Genomic DNA, 16,150 nt, shown 5'->3' on the forward strand with positions numbered 1-16,150 from the left:
CAACCGACCGACCACCCCTTCAAGTGGACCCCGTTCGTCCCCAACGAGCGGGCCTGGCTCTGTCTTATCTTCCCTGTCCGTTTTGGAGTCCTTCGGCGTACTGGGGGTTAATCTGACTCATGGGAAGGGTGATACAAACACACACACACGCACACACGCGATTGCTTCCCATGCGCCTATCTCACTCTTTCCCATGGGCCTGGGGGGATGCCGCAACCTTCAACCAAACCACCGGCCAACCCCCATTAACCATTGTCGTGGTGGTAGTGGAGAGATGCGGGTTCTGTGTTGTTTATGCCAGTGGAACTCAATCGAAGCTCAATGGGGTTTAATATACAAATAAGGTTACAGCTAGTTATCTTTACAAGTAAACGTAATAATGAAGGTTATATTAAAATTTACATTAAAAAAGTGTTCATATTGGAAAGGACGACAAAACTAAAACTACCACAGATATGTCAATAAATCATAGCAATCCGGTTTCGTGTGGCGCTCTGCCAAAAAGGCCGGCGACACCTTGACCGTGGCTATCTCTAATATAAAAATTTGCATTTTTTATTTTTTCAGCTTTTTCGAATCCATAGCGAATCCATTGCTTCTTCGCGTTGGATCCCCTAGCACGGTTGTATAAGGTCCTCCGATAGGGGGGTTTTTTCCTAAAAAAATGCTTTTGATCGCTACTGAAGTCAGTTGGGAATCGCTTTGATCGACGATGCACAGCTATTTTTTCACTATCGACATCAGCGGCTCAGTTTTAGCGATCGTTATATGGATGGCCTTATCTTGGACATGGACAACGAGTTTTGTACAACAATGTGCATCTAGTTCAGAATCTTCTACACCATTTGCACACTTTTGGAGAGGTGGATGATCGATTACGGACTCGAAACAGTTGCAATCGATCATCAGTAAGTGTCACACTATTCCAAACTTCTCTTCACTCAGCTGTGAAAGTCACTGTACAAAGAAATTTTAAATTTCTGTGCCTGAGCGCGAAAAAATGTGTAATGCTGTAATTTTAGTGGAAAATAGCATACCGTCAGAGGGGATGAAGACCCGACTATGGAACTCTGCAATGCTATAGATTTCCTGCCTAGTGCTTGATTCAACCCTGTCAAACTGTAAAGTTGCCAAGTGTTTTAATCAAATTCAACAATAATAGGATTTTTTGTTTACATGATCACGCTGTTTGTGATTTGCTCCTCAATGCTGTTTTAATTATCATTTCCTTAATCCACAGTTCACACCAAATTTCCACAATCCACATATTGCCAATTTTCCAAAACTGTTTGCAATATTCCATTATATGATTGCAAAGGTCCAGTGAGTCAGATTGACTCTAGTCTCCTACCAGTACGGGATATTTATCAATTTAATATTAGCACAGCTTCACTTTACTAAAGCAACCATTTGCCAAAGCAAATCAAAACAATGGCCGAAACTTAGTTCGATCCCCACTGGCGTACGTTTGCCGCACACTGGCGCACGCTATTTACGCGACGCGACGCGCCTATGTACGCAGCGCAGCTGGTACGTACCTACAATTACACTCATTGCATGTAGTAGCATGGGCTCGAGGGCAACGCGAAAGTAACATACATACCATTTCAATGCGCACCGCGAACCATATTGCTGCGAACGGGGCGAGCGAGCGAGGCGAAACCAGTCCCAGTCAGTGGTCGTGGGCCGTAGCGTACCGACAGTGTTGTTTGCTGGCCGCAGCAGTAACGAACATCTGACAGTAGCGGTGGAGACGCACCGTACAGCACACCGAACAACAGCAACGGTACGAGAACATCTTGCAATAAATATTTGCCCAACCGAGTTCGCCTTGTGTGACTCTACGCGCGCGCGTGTGTGTGTGTGTGTGTTTTCCGTGTTGTTGTTAGTTTGGAACGGTTAGCAACGGCCGGAGCAGAGCATCCTTCTTCTAACTTCGATTCTGTTGCCTTCTCCGCATTGTTTGTTCTCAGCGTGTTTACCCAGCGCATCCGTGGTTGTTGTTGTTTTGTTGCCAGAAAAAGAAAGGCCAGGTGGATGTGTGCGTGTTTAAAACCTCTGGTACAGTTCCCAGGAACGTGAAGATCCTGCCGCGCGGAACCCACTACTAGACAAAGCCTCTACGCTTCAAGGTTTATAGCATCGAGTGATCGGTCGAAGTTGCATCACCGTTTGTTGTTCTCAAGATTGCTCCCCGTTGTTGTGTATATTGCATCCAGCCTACTAAGAACCGATAGGATCTGTAGCGTGTGATTGTGCCTCAGTGCGTTGTGAACGACCCAGAAATTATACGGTGTAGTGGAAAAAATAAAGAGTTCGCAAGCCTCCGTTATGCTACCAAGCGTCCAGTTATAGTGTTGCATAAATTCGGGGCAAAGAATGTACCAAGACAGCACTGCTGCTGCTGTTGCTTTTGCCGTGAGTGTACACAGAACCGGTCAAGTGAAAGCAAAAGCGTCGTGCTGAATGTGCGTACCCCGTAGTGGGTCAACACCGTCAATTCGAGTCCTTTCTAAACGAAGAATCACTGCAGCTAGCGCTCGAAGGAGAGAGTGTACTTCAAAAGTTGGGGTTGTTTCGTGTGTGTGTGTGTATTGCATTGATGCACCATGCATCGCGGTTGTGTGTTGGACATGGTTGGAATTGAAAAGGTAAGTGTAGTTCACAAAACAAACAATTTGCAAACTTTTAATCACAGGAAGCGACTGCGTGTGTGTTGTTACCCTTGGCAACTTGGTAGGAAACTTGGTGATGCATTCGTGTGCGTGCTACCAAAGTAGGCCGCAATGTGCATTTCACCGAGCGTAAAAAAAAGGGTGCCCCAATAATCGATACGAAGGCTTCAAGGCTTCACTCAGCTGTAAAGAACATGGCCTGTTTGGTTGTACTGGAACTGCGAAAACAAACAGGTTCGCAACCGATCATTTTCTCGAGGAATTAGACCAGTGCGAGTGCAAGATGCAACTTCCTCGATAGATCAGCTGTTCTCAGCGGTGGTAACATCAGGGAAGCCACGGTTACCTCATCGCAGCTTTGTGCGAAAACGGTGCTCTGGGGCAACGTCTATGCAAACTGGTACGTGGAACTACTCGTCACCGCCCCACCAGCGCCATTACTTGAATGAATGCAACTCGCATGAATGCATCTCACTCTCGCATCGCGTACCGAGGCTGAAGATCGTTTAGTTTTGTTGCTTTCCCCACAAGTCGCTGTGGATTATGCGAGTGTGCAGATCGAGATTTAGCCGTCGCGAGACCGGAGACCGACCACTTAGTCCCGTTGAATCGTCTCGAAGGCTGGATGACTGGAAGGGTGACCCCAAGGAAAGGAAGTCCTGAGGGGTGGGAAGTGCACCATTATGCCGACCGACTACTCCACGGGGCGGCACTGATCGCTTTAATAGAATAATCGTCGCTGGGTTTATACATTGAATGGCCCACGACGCAGCTGGCCTGCAGCCGAAAGGCCAAGTGGTGGTGGTGGTGGTGGTGGTTGGTGAGATTGCAAGACACATGTGTAATGCTATTTACCATCTACGATCAGACCCGCAGGCAGCATAGGTGCCAAGACAGACAGACCTCCACATCCACCAGCAACTAACGATCGTTTGCAGTGGTAATGTAGAAGCGGCAGGCTACTAACCGGCACTAACCGGTGGTAATGTACCTTTGCCAGCACTCCGAGGTTTCTCAGTTGCAAGGCAGTGTCTTAGATTGCCCGTCGGTTGGGGTTGTCTCTTGCGCAACGTACTCGACCACTCACGGAGCGAAGCGTTTAGAGTGTGCTTCTCGCATTAGAGCTCACCGAGGCGGGGAAAAAAAGCTCTAGCGCCCTCTTCTTGCTAGAGACCCATCCAAACGCAGCCCTGGTTGCGTTTGGGGCAACCATCGAAAATGTTCTCGAACATGTACGGCACCCACTTGGGCGCTTGAAAAACACAATCGGTAAACAATCGAGCCGTCCTCACTTCACCGTTAATCCACGACGAGTGTAAAGTTCGACCGCTTATCACAAAACCATTGATAGAGTGTTCCGCTTTTCCTATACACCAGCAAAGAGTCGCGTAAAGGGCACACGACTTCTCTCCCATCTCCCGGTTATCGTGGCCGGCAACTAATCTGGTCTGCCGAGTGGCGATTACGAACGAACAACCCGGTGAAGGATGTACTTTGGAATTTGAGAAGCGCTCTAAATCCCATCGACGGACGTTACTCCCACTCCGGGAAGGATTATGCCGAACCCCCGCAGGTGTCACTAGCGATAGCCGGATGCCGGTGTATCACAGAAATAAAGCAATAAAAGTTGCTGAGTGCTAAAAAACAATATACAGTACAAAAACAGCACGATAAACGGCACAGACTGGCAGCAAAGGGTGTACAAGAAGTACACGTCAGTAACTGCGCGGTAATGATGATGGCGACCGTGCCGGGCAGTATAAGGGGGGTAAAAAATAGGCAGCTTTGCCAGTTTCCCTTCGAGAAAGGTTAGAAGTCATTTCTGGACGGCTTCATAAGGAGGGGCCTTTCTCGAGTCATCGTTACATCGCATCGCAATCGTACCGGGGCACTTCACGCGCTCAATTGCAGAAGGATCTCGAGTGTTTGAGGGCACGCGTGTGTATGTGCAAGGCTAATCATGGAATGGCCTAACCTGACCGTCACGTGGTCATCTAAGACGCGTCTTAATGTGCTTTTGAATGAAGATGATGGTGATCGAAAGCCGCTGGGTCCCGTCGATGGTGGGGGGAGCACGAGTGGGAGCGGCGTTTCTAATTACGCTGGACCTTGAACGCCTCCTCTTGAGCCTGCGGAGATCATCGGTGGAGTACGGTGTCCGGATGGATGGTGTAATGCGACTCGTAAGCAAACGGCACACAACCAATGTGCGGCGTCAATGGTAATGTGCCGAACAGCAGCGCATATGCAACCTCCATTACTTTCAAACCACCAAGAAGAACCGTTCGGCATTGAACGGTGTGCTCGACACGCGCCCGAACCGTCCACCAACGTTGACACATGGTGCGAGAAATTGACGAATGAAAGGTTCCCCGTTCTTTGGGGTCGGGGTGAAGGTGAATCCAGTCTGGGCCTCCTCGCCAAGAACACCGGTACACGCACACCGGATTTCGCGGCTAATTGCTATGTAAAACGGTGTTAGCAAATGGGCCAGCTTGTGTGGTAGGAAGCGCAGGAAGGCTCCACCGCATTTGCATGAAATGGGCGAGCAACAAGAGAGAAAATCGGTTCCCCACCTAATCGATCCGACGGCGGTTACGTTTCGAGGTTAGGTGTGACCCGTGTGCACTGGGACATAAATCAATTACCCTTATTAAACTGTCCCGCGCTGAATCACCCCCGTGTGAGGTTCTTTGGAGGGGAAGGTGAGCTCTAACAATGGTTATTGATGGTCTTGCTGGTATTGAAACAAGCTGCAATCCAGCCTGCTAGAGGACATCGCAAACTTCATCAAGCAAAGATTAATAAGAATGGAGGGATGCGTTAATGCGGCCAACAACAAAGCGATGGAAAAGAATGATTAGCGTTCTTTGTGTGCATAATGCAACTACCGAAGGAAGGCTGGAACTACAGTTAACAGTCACGTCCTATGATTGTTGTCTACATCTTAGGCAAAAAGGACATGCCTTTGGTCGGGAACGTGATTTTATCCAATAGATTATTCCGTTACGATGACTTTGTTTAGCGTATTGCATACTTTAAGGCTAATTGAACCCCTCAATGTATGCAATCTCTGTGTCTTAAGCTTATTTGCAGTTAGCAATTCGTCGTGATCTCAACTGAGAATGAATGGCGAGATATTCACCTTCAAATGTTTTATCTCTACAACACAAGCCATTCGACAAACACGTGCCATGTGACGACGATTACTCAGTGGTGCTTCAGTGCAAAGTCTAGTTGTAAAATTCATCCCTTCGGTATTTGCGCATCGTTGTATTTGGGTTCTGCTGTGAAACATAACACTGTTTCTTTAATCGTTTCGTTACAACCGTTATCAGTAGGGTCCCTAATGGTACTTGAGACTCTTATCTCTTACTGCGCTGTTTCGATCGAACATATGTTGTCTCAAGTGGCTCGGAAACATATTTAGTAAGGAAGAAACACACAAAATAGGTCATTTACATGCTACAAGAATTGTGCTAGACTGGACAGTTTGGAAGCATGATAAGGCTCACACAATAACTGAGCAAGTACAAACTACCACACAAACTATCTACGGCACATATGATTGTCTATGACTCTCCCTTTTCAGTACGTCCACGTCATACCGCAAGCGTACGTCACCCGCCAGACCACGCAAGACCCGGGGTTCGTCGGTAATAGCTTGACTCGCTCGCTTAATTACACCTTATCAGTACACCCGGTTTCATTCGGGTACAAGATTTCCTGACTACTTGCTACTAGAACTCATGCATACGATCACGCTTTTTTTTGTTCCACGCCAAAGCTGCGTACGTGCTCGAGCGAGTAGAGGGCGAGCCTAGTTACCTGAGCAAGGTAGGCAGCAGCCTTTCTACTGCCGGGGGTTTACCAGGTATTAATAAATTGTGCGAAAGCAATCAATGGCTTCATTAAACGGTTTAACTGGATCCTTACCTCCGTCACGTGCGGTAGATGCTGGCTAGATTGTGAAGGAAATCTTGCCAACCCGTAACACGTGTACCTAACCGTTTTCAACCTTCAGCCAACGGGGGAAAAGTAGCAACCGTGCTTAATTGATATTGCAACGTGTCTGTGCAACACAGCTGCCCTGCAATGTACACTGCTCACTTCCTTGTGTGTACCGACCCGACCGTATGTGGAAGATGTTAATTTTCGCGCGGAGAAATCTTCCCCTACCATGAACGGCCATGACTTTTGCGTGACTCGCCCAGTGCCTGAAGCAAACGGTTGGTAGTCATTCCAGTGAGGTTAAGTGCACATAGCAAGAATAGGCTGTAATATGCACTCTTGACCCATGGTGCATGGGGTCATTGTGTTGTGTGGTGCCGTCCAAGTGTCGTCCGGCTGAAGATGAAAAACCGGCCCAAGCAAGACCTCGGCTACTGACCTAGACAGTGACCATTTCACCGGGTACCAGGTCCGGTTTCTGTTGCGCTGTGGTTGTGTGGCTCTTCGCTGTTCTAGCATGATTTATGCTTTGTTCGATCTCGCCCCGGCCTGGCGTGAAAGACCGGAACGGTCAGGTCAGCGAGGGAAAATGATAATTAATAAATACACTTGTCGTAGTGCATTTTCGTACCGGCGTAAGCGCATGTTGCCGGTGATCGTTTCTGCTTGCTGCTGCGGTCGTTAATGTTGTGTATGATCGATTGTGTAATCCGTGCTCGTGTAGCCATTATCGTGCAATCAATCACATTGAGCCATCTGACACGAGCAAGTACACGTCTATTTGAGGAAATGGCAGTTTTATTTTTGGAAAACGATGAAAGATTGAACAGTAGAGGTGCGGTGAGATGAGTTTAATTGAAATTTCATAGTTGTAGTTTGTGTTGCTGGTACAAACGGCTCTTCTCTTCCTTGGCACTACAACCTCGAGAGGTCTCGGTCTGTAATTTCTAGCTTTCGGTGACTTGGTTTGACCAACAGATGGATAGTCAGTTCTGCGTACGGGGAGGCTGTCTGGATGGGATTTGATCCCCGATCCTGCTGTATGAAGATGGTTCTTAAATATAGATACCACAGTTAAGGCATCATCGTGTAAAGATTGTCTAAAAACACAAATAGAATCTGCGTAAGAAACGATCATAATCTACCACAGAATCTACTGAGGGGAGATTATAGATCATTACGCCTTTAAATAATTGTCTTTAGCAATACGGCCAGGCCGTTCTTTATGAATAAAAAAATAATAATAATAATAATTGTCTTTGTATTGAAACTTATTATTACAGTAAATCGATATAAGATAGACATTCTATTTACATAATTAAAAAGCCGGCAAGACGCATTCAAAAAGTAATTTGAAATTGCATACCTTCAGGCGTTTGTATCTAATATGAATGAATAACTGAGTAATATCCCTTTAATTTCAAATATTTAGCTTCCTCTCTAAGACGTAATTCAACGCACTTAGCTCTTATTATCTGCGAATCGAATACTTGGAATACGTTAGCTTCCCTGAAGTTATGTCACGTTAGAGGTCCTATTAAAGGCAACCTCTTTTTTTTTTTTGTTGATGACAATGGGACTCGCGATCATGTTTGAGTTCACGACACTACTGCTTATAAGTGAGCTAAGTAGTGAGTGGGTTGAGCAGAGTTTGCTACAATCGTATAATTGAATAAAAACCATTGCAACACGACACTCCCAGTTCCGCGCGCAAAGTATCATGGCACAGATTACGCTAAATGTTAGATAATATGCAACAGTTAGCGGGAAACAAGTTATAGTCTCTTATTGCCTCCCTAAAAAAGTAACCACCGAACCTTTTAACTACGATCTCCCCGCACTGACCTTTAACCCAGCCATTGTGAGCAACATTGTTCCACGCAGTGGTCGGATAAAACCGCGCGCAAACCTCCAAGCCAGCACACATTGCCCAGCACTATTTACGACGAAGATAGCGAGTCACTTATGAGCATTGCCATCCATTCCCCCATTTGCATACCGTTCTTGCATAATGCCACATAGCCGTGTTGCTGCGCGGGCACACGAAACAAAAACGAAACGGCTCAATTAGAGAACGGGAGGGATCAACCGCCGTCGAGTAGGCCTTGCGTCTGCCGGCTGCCTAGCCCTGCCAAAAACACCTTCCACGAAAAACGTGACTCGCGGTGGGTTCGGATCTTTCGCAGCAATCGGAAGGCCATCTTTCCTATTGTGTGTGTGTTTATACGGTACGGTTTGTGCATTTTTGTGGTAGCAAAAATAAATTGTGACGCTTCCGCAAGGTGTATTTACTTTCGGGTTGGTGACCATCAGCTGTCCCTTCTGGTAACGCGTCAGCAAACCCAGAAGTCCGCACGATGGTAGCACATTTTTGGAGACAACAATGCCACCCTTTGTTTTGAAGTGTCTTCTTAAAGGGTGAGAGAGAGCGAGAGGGCAAAACAAGGAACACCGAGCACAGAAACATGCAGCCGGACGTGTGCACCGACTCTGCTACCCATTCTGGGTGACGCAGGAAGTATCGGTTGTGTCGGATGTGGGGCTGTGAGTCATATCGGTGAACGGCGTGTCGACAATGTTGACTTAAGTCTCCACGCCGCAAAACATCTTCCCGCTGCTGCCCCCCCCAAGAAATGACGCCCTCATTTATTGCGCGTGTTTTACAGAACGCTGTGGTGCACCGATAAACTCCACCCGGGACTGTGAAGCGCATAGGTTCAAAGAGCGCACAACGTACAGAGCCCGAGTCGTGATTCACAAGGCCAGGCCGGGCCTTTGCAGGGCAAAAAGAAATGAACGACAGTACAACTTCATCACCGGCGAAAGGGGTGAGATTTTTTTATTTTTTGGGAGGGATTCAGTTCTGTGGTGTACTTGCGGTGTCAAGGTTTCGTTCGTCGAGGGATCTCAACATAAATTGCTGCCCCCGTGAATCTGTGTCAAGGGTGTGGAATTTCGAACCGAATGCGTGCTCACGATGGAGGAATAATTGTGCGAAGGCAGCGCATTACATTTCACTATTAATGTGCATTTTCAGGGCATAAGACAGCATGAGGAGAGTTTTGGAGGCTTTCGTGTATCGATTGTCGTTCTTTTCAATTTAAAAATATGTACTCCGTCGTTCAAGATTGAAAAGGAAATGTATTGCATACTGTCAGGCGCATTAGGCCAATTCATTTGTTATATTGTTAAATTGATATCCATTTCTCTTTCTCCCGTTCCAGATGATGGGTTGACGACTGTGTCTCTACGACGGACAGCCTTTATACGTATACTCCAACCGATACCGATACCCGTTCGGCTTCCCGATCGAATGTCGGTTGTGCTAATTCAATCCCTCCTACACTAGGCGCCAGTGCTGCTCCGGCTACTGTCCTCTCTTCACGTCGGGCTCGTTCCTCATCGGCCAGATCATGCCTACGATCATATCCAAGTTCGCCAAACGATCGTTCGACACGCTCGAGGGTCTCGGCTACTCGAGAGAATTCGTGTCCAAGGGTCTGATAACAGGTGCAGTCGCACTGTACTGTCTGCGCCTTACCTATCCCGTGGTGCGTGACAAACTAGCCAACGGCAGGGGTACCGAAACGGACGCCGGTACCGAGGCCGCCCACCATCGCAATGAGAACAATAACCTCACCAAACAGCCGCCGGATGATCCGGAGGCGAAGAAGGAACAGATCATCATCGCCAAGCGGAACCGCAAACAGCAGGCCGGCCGCCAGCCCGGACTCAATCTGGACTTTCTGCTGCAGCTGCGGCAGCTGATGGGTATCATGGTGCCCCGGCTAATATGCGAAGAGTCCGGCCTGCTGGCCGTCCACACGCTCTGCCTGGTGTCGCGTACGTTTCTCAGCATCTACGTCGCGTCGATGGAGGGTGCGATCGTGAAGTTCATCGTGCGGAAGGACATGCGTAACTTTGTGCTGATGCTGCTGAAATGGTTCGGCATCGCTATACCGGCCACCTTCATCAACTCGATGATACGCTACCTGGAGAACAAGCTCGCTCTCGCCTTCCGGTAAGTGACCGGGTTTCGCTTCGGGGGGCCGTCTCAATCAGTGTGAGATCATTAGCGGAAACCAATTGGCGGGTAGCGATAGAGGGAGCGAAGTAGAATTGGCACTCAACCGCAGTGCCCCACCGAGCGGAGCAAAAACACAAATTGCGTTTGGCGTAATGAGTCGCCGAGGTGATGGTGATCCAGTGCGCACCATTTCTTGTCCTCTCCGGAGGGACAAAAAGTGCGCCTCCGGTGGTATTGCGGGTAGAAAGTCCGCGTCGAGAGAAAGTCCTCGCGGGGCTAATGCGAGGTCTGCTCCAGTAAGAGACTTCAGGAACCTGCGGACCATTGGGGTTAAGATAATGAGGTGGTTTGAAGGCAATCAGTGTTAAATTTCTAGTTGGCTAGATGATGGGTGTTATCTCCTAATCACACACACACCTTATTGCCCTCAATAAGTGTGGGGGTGCGAAGGTTACCGACTCTAAAACTGCACGTCACTGCACGCACCTGAAAGTCTAAAGTTTTTCCACGATAAAACATGTTCGCCGCCACCCCCAGCACACATTCTATTTGCGTTATTCGGGGCGGACTGCTTTACGTGGGGTTTATTACAGTAAAGGCTGCGGCTCGATACTGGGCCCAACCGTTTGATTTCGTTTAAATTTGGCACGTTATCGCCCGTTGATAGGAATTATGCGCTTGTGGCAAATCAGATCGATAAGGGCTAATCGGGTCTTTTGTTTTCGTGTGCGTCTATGCAAACAGAAGGCTCCCGAAACTCCCACCTTGCCCAGCACAATCGCAAATGGATGCATGGTGTACCGCTTATCTTGAGATTAGTGCACACATTACAGGGTTTTCCACGCGAGCTGGGACTTTGATCAAGCATCATTAATCTGGCAAAATATGACGCGAGAGATCGCTTCCAGCTTTGGGTTTTATCGGCAGGAATAATCCTTGTTTGCCAACTCACCAATTTATTACAAATTATTTGCTAGAAAATTTAAGATAAAAATGTTATCCTTGCGTTTGACAATAATGACGGTGTGGTTGTTATAAGCCCTTCTTATATTAACCAGAAGATCAGAGAAGGTTGTAGAGCATTATTTCATTCTTCACATGTTCACATGTTCTTCACGAAATCCAGAATATGCAATTCATAGTTCTTCGACAATTTTGTGACAATATACGAAGACTTAAGTAGCTTCTTAACCAATAAAATAAAGTAGCATATTTAGGACTCTTTTAAATATCTAGTAGCTCGAAAGCATGTAGAATCCATACTAATTCTTAAGGACCCTAACAGACAAATGCAGTACAATAAGCCATGTGGCCCTGTTACTCCTGTCGCTACCGTATTTAAAAACTCTTGCTGCAACCACATCGCATCGGCAAACATTGGGAAGGTATTTGACCGGGATTTTCCATGCACTTTCTTGGAACCTCAAGCTGGAAAGGAATCGTGATCGACCCGCAAAAACCAAACAGAACGGCATGTGATTCGTCTGTGCATACAAAGCTGGTTTCGTCTGGCGAATGTTTGCCCAACTGCATTTGACGGTGAGGATGAAAAAAGGGCAAATGCAAGTGCAGCACGCGAAAACTCCGCACGTTGCAAAATGCAACTACGGAGACCGATGATCGTTAAGCCGCGAAGGAAGCGCAAGCCGTGCCTCTCGATCGAATAGACTGCGGTATCTACCGGTTGCCAAACGACCGAACGTGATCTAACCCCTTCATAACCCGATCGCTTCCAGTTCGCTGCTTCTACCCCAAAACCATAAATTCTCGAAGGCTGTCCACATTCTTGCCCCGTTCCCCATTCGGGTGGTCTTTCGGACGGGGCCAACTTTTGCCATCTAAACAAACCGAAAGCCTCGGCGACTTGAGTTTGCTGGGCTTTCGTAACAAACAACCGTTGGCGAAGAATTCTGCCAGAATCCGGCTCACCTTGCATCGGTCGGGTAACGGAGCTGCGCGAAAAGAGCCCGCTGCGACCGTCTGCATTCTGCTGCGGATGGCAGTGCGGAACAAGAAAGTGGTTTATAGGTTCGCGTTTTCTTGTTTTCCAATTTGTCTAGCGATTGAGCAATCCCAGCCTCCAACGATGGTCGTCATCAATCAGTGGGCCGATGATATCCGGGGGAGGGGGGAACATGCCCATTGGCGTTGAGGGTGTTAAAAACCCCTCGCGTTCACACAACGATGCTGTATAATTTCTCGCTAATGCCAATGTGGGCTTACCCCCAGAACAGAGGCGCGTTTGTGTGTTTGACATTTAGGCTGGTGTGGCAATAACAGCCCCAGCATTTCACAGCTGTTCTTTTGATGTTGGTCGCGCGCTTGGGGTCGGTTTCGACTCGCATCGCCTTCCGATCTAATGGATTGTGTGTCTTCGGAAGGTGTGAATGAATTGAAACACTGCATTCAAATTGCAGAGACTTGGTGTGTGTGTGTGAGTGGTGCTAATGTAGGATAAACTTTCGCTTCTTTCGAATGATAATTACACACCGCAGGGAGAAAAATTAGGTCAGAGTAGTAATGGGCCGAATAGTTCCATCCCGAGGTCACTCACCCAAACCATAGGCCTACATCACGCCAATGGTTGAAGGTCATCTGTGGACTGTGATCTTCTAGGGCTGTCCAAATAGACGGGGACAATCATAAAACGGGGAAATTTTCATTACGCCAAACAACACCTGCATGATAATTAATGGTTTATTTGGATGGTTTGGGTCTGTTGTTGTAGATGCTTCCATTTTCGGGCCGTCCGGCGCTTCTACTGAACCCATTGCCCATGTCGATGGATATTTGAGTAATTTGTCATGCGGGTTGCATACTTCGATCCTTATGGTATACAGAAACTGAGACATTCGTGTTTGACTTTATCCGGCTCAATCTTTAAGTTTTAAGTTGATAATGATCTTTAGGCGAAAAATTATCTTTTAGCTCCAATGAATGAATCTCTAAAGCCCAGTTTATAGGGTTGCTACTTAAAGGCGATAAATCAGCCTTATCCGCCTAAAGTTATGCAATTTGCTTGATCTATCCATACTAGACACCCAAAAACACCGTCGCTAACCGCTCTTTTCTTCCCCTTTGCCAGCACACGGCTAGTGAACCATGCGTACGGCATGTACTTCAAGAACGAAACCTACTACAAAGTGTCGAACCTGGACGGACGAATCGAAAACGCGGACCACCGCCTTACGGACGACATCTCGACGTTCTCCAGCTCGGTGGCGCATCTGTACAGCTCGCTCACCAAGCCTTGCTTCGATTTGCTGCTAATCGGCATAGCAATGGCCCGTTCGTCCCGCCGCATGAAGGCAAACATTGTGATGGGCCCGGCGCTGGCCACGGTCGTCATCGGCACGACAGCCCACATCCTGCGGATAGTGTCGCCCAAGTTTGGCCAGCTCGTCGCAGAGGAAGCCAACCGGACCGGCTATCTGCGGCACGTACATTCGAAGATTATTACCAACGCGGAGGAGATTGCGTTCTACGGTGGTCATAAGGTGAGTCGGGCGAGCTGGAAGCTATCGAAGAATCGATTACAATGTTGAACTTCTGTTTTTCTTGCCAACCACAGGTGGAACACTCACAGCTCCAGGAAGCGTACTCTCGGCTAGTGAACCAGATGAACACGATATTCACGCAGAAGCTGTGGTTCATTATGTTGGAGCAGTTCTTCATGAAGTACGTGTGGTCCGGTACGGGCATGGTGATGGTCTCGCTCCCGATATTGACCGTTGGTGCAGCGGCCGCGCCGGTCAGTCCCGAGCACAGCAATCTTATCAAATCGGACGAACAGGGCGTGAGTGAACGGACCCAGTACTTCACCACGGCCCGCAACTTGCTGCTAAGTGGGGCGGACGCAATCGAACGGCTGATGTCCTCGTACAAGGAGATCGTTGCGCTGGCCGGCTACACGAGCCGTGTGGCCGGTATGTTTGAGGTGTTCGATGAGGTGAACCGTGGCATCTATCGCAAAACGACGCTCTACACCGAGGAGCGCAACCTGAACGGTATACTGGAGTTCCGCAACGGGCAGCCGGTCGCCAAGGGCCAGATCGTGTTCTCGGTCGATGCCAAAGATAGCAGCATCTCGCTCGAGAACGTACCGGTGGTGACGCCCAACTGTGACATCGTGGTGCCAAGCATTAGCCTCACGATCGAGGCCGGTATGCATCTGCTGATAACCGGTCCGAACGGCTGCGGCAAGTCGAGCCTGTTCCGCATCCTGAGCGGACTGTGGCCCATCTACGGTGGAACGTTGCGCATCCCGAAGTCGTTCGGTGGACGGCCCAGCATGTTCTACATTCCCCAGCGCCCGTACATGTCGTGCGGCACGCTGCTGGATCAGGTGATCTATCCGGACACGCGCAAGGACATGGAGGCGAAGAAGATCAGCGAGGCACAGCTGCGCGAAATTATGCGCATGGTTTCGCTGGAGCACATTCTCGATCGGTAGGTTGATGAGATGACGGAATGGTAAGAATTCCAAGCTAATCGTGTACGAACACTTGCAGCGATAGCTTCGATGAGATACGGGACTGGAAGGATACGCTCTCTGGTGGTGAGAAGCAGCGGATGGCGATTGCGCGACTATTCTATCATAGGTAAGTATGGAGCGATTGCCACGGGGAACTCTCTACTGAAGAATCCTTCCCTTTCCCGTTTTTCTTTTAGGCCCAAATACGCCCTGCTAGACGAATGCACGAGTGCCGTATCGATCGATGTTGAGAGCTGTATCTACGAAACGGCCAAATCGATGGACATCACCCTCCTAACCATCACCCATCGTCCGACATTGTGGTACGTACGGACCGCTTGTCACTTTCCCGTCAACAAATGCTAACCCCGAAGAAATCTCTCAATTACCACAGGAAATTCCACACGCACATCCTGCAGTTCGACGGCCAGGGTGGATGGGTGTTTGAGAAGCTAGCGGAAGGTGCCCAGCAAAATGTTCCTACGGTGAAAGCCAACAATTCTACGCCCAGCAGCACCAGCAGCAGCTAGGTGGCCGTCTGTCGGTTATATTGTACAGCGCGATCGGGAGGCGGCAATCGAGCCGCTACACATTCGTCGATTAAACGGCGAACGATGAGATTAGTTGAAAGTATTTGCAGTGAATATTCGTTTCCATTTTCGGTCGGCTGTAAGATGAATTACAAAACAAGCATTATGCCAAAAATGAGTTTAAAAAAAATTAAACCACACACACACACACACGTACAGACACAGTGGATGGTTAGTGGTAAGTGAACTTGCTTCAAGTTCTCCTGGTGTATCGCAGCGTTAGGCAGCGGGCACCCAGTTTTAAGGGTAGGTTGGGTTGCAGCTTCCGGCTACCGGAAGCCGTCGGCAGGTTGTAAACGATACGTTGTTTGTGAATATGTTCGTTTTAAAAGTTACGCTCTTCTTCTTTTTTATTACTGTTCGTACTTAGTGCAATCATAAATAAAGTTAACCGAATGGAGTAGTAAGAAATTTTAAGCTAATTGTTGTTGCG

The 16,150-nt window shown here is 48.2% G+C and overlaps 1 protein-coding gene across 4 annotated transcripts; it reads left to right on the top strand.

Annotated features, from left to right (window-relative positions):
* The first annotated feature begins 1,392 nt into the window (after nucleotides 1-1,392).
* On the top strand, nucleotides 1,393-16,134 carry LOC118505581 (ATP-binding cassette sub-family D member). Of its 4 annotated transcripts, none has more exons than XM_036041539.1 (8): nucleotides 1,590-1,786; nucleotides 2,068-2,651; nucleotides 9,851-10,647; nucleotides 13,739-14,150; nucleotides 14,225-15,102; nucleotides 15,165-15,254; nucleotides 15,325-15,450; nucleotides 15,522-16,134. In XM_036041539.1, the coding sequence occupies exons 3-8, from the start codon at nucleotides 10,040-10,042 to the stop codon at nucleotides 15,655-15,657; spliced, it is 2,250 nt and encodes a 749-aa protein (XP_035897432.1). In that variant the 5' UTR covers nucleotides 1,590-1,786; nucleotides 2,068-2,651; nucleotides 9,851-10,039; the 3' UTR covers nucleotides 15,658-16,134. The 4 variants fall into 4 exon arrangements, with proteins under 4 accessions (XP_035897431.1, XP_035897432.1, XP_035897433.1 ...); XM_036041540.1 differs by having other exon boundaries at nucleotides 2,187-2,651; XM_036041538.1 differs by having other exon boundaries at nucleotides 1,393-2,651.
* The last annotated feature ends 16 nt before the right edge of the window (nucleotides 16,135-16,150 follow it).

Source organism: Anopheles stephensi, chromosome 2, assembly GCF_013141755.1.
Source record: "Anopheles stephensi strain Indian chromosome 2, UCI_ANSTEP_V1.0, whole genome shotgun sequence".
Taxonomy (NCBI): domain Eukaryota; kingdom Metazoa; phylum Arthropoda; class Insecta; order Diptera; family Culicidae; genus Anopheles; species Anopheles stephensi.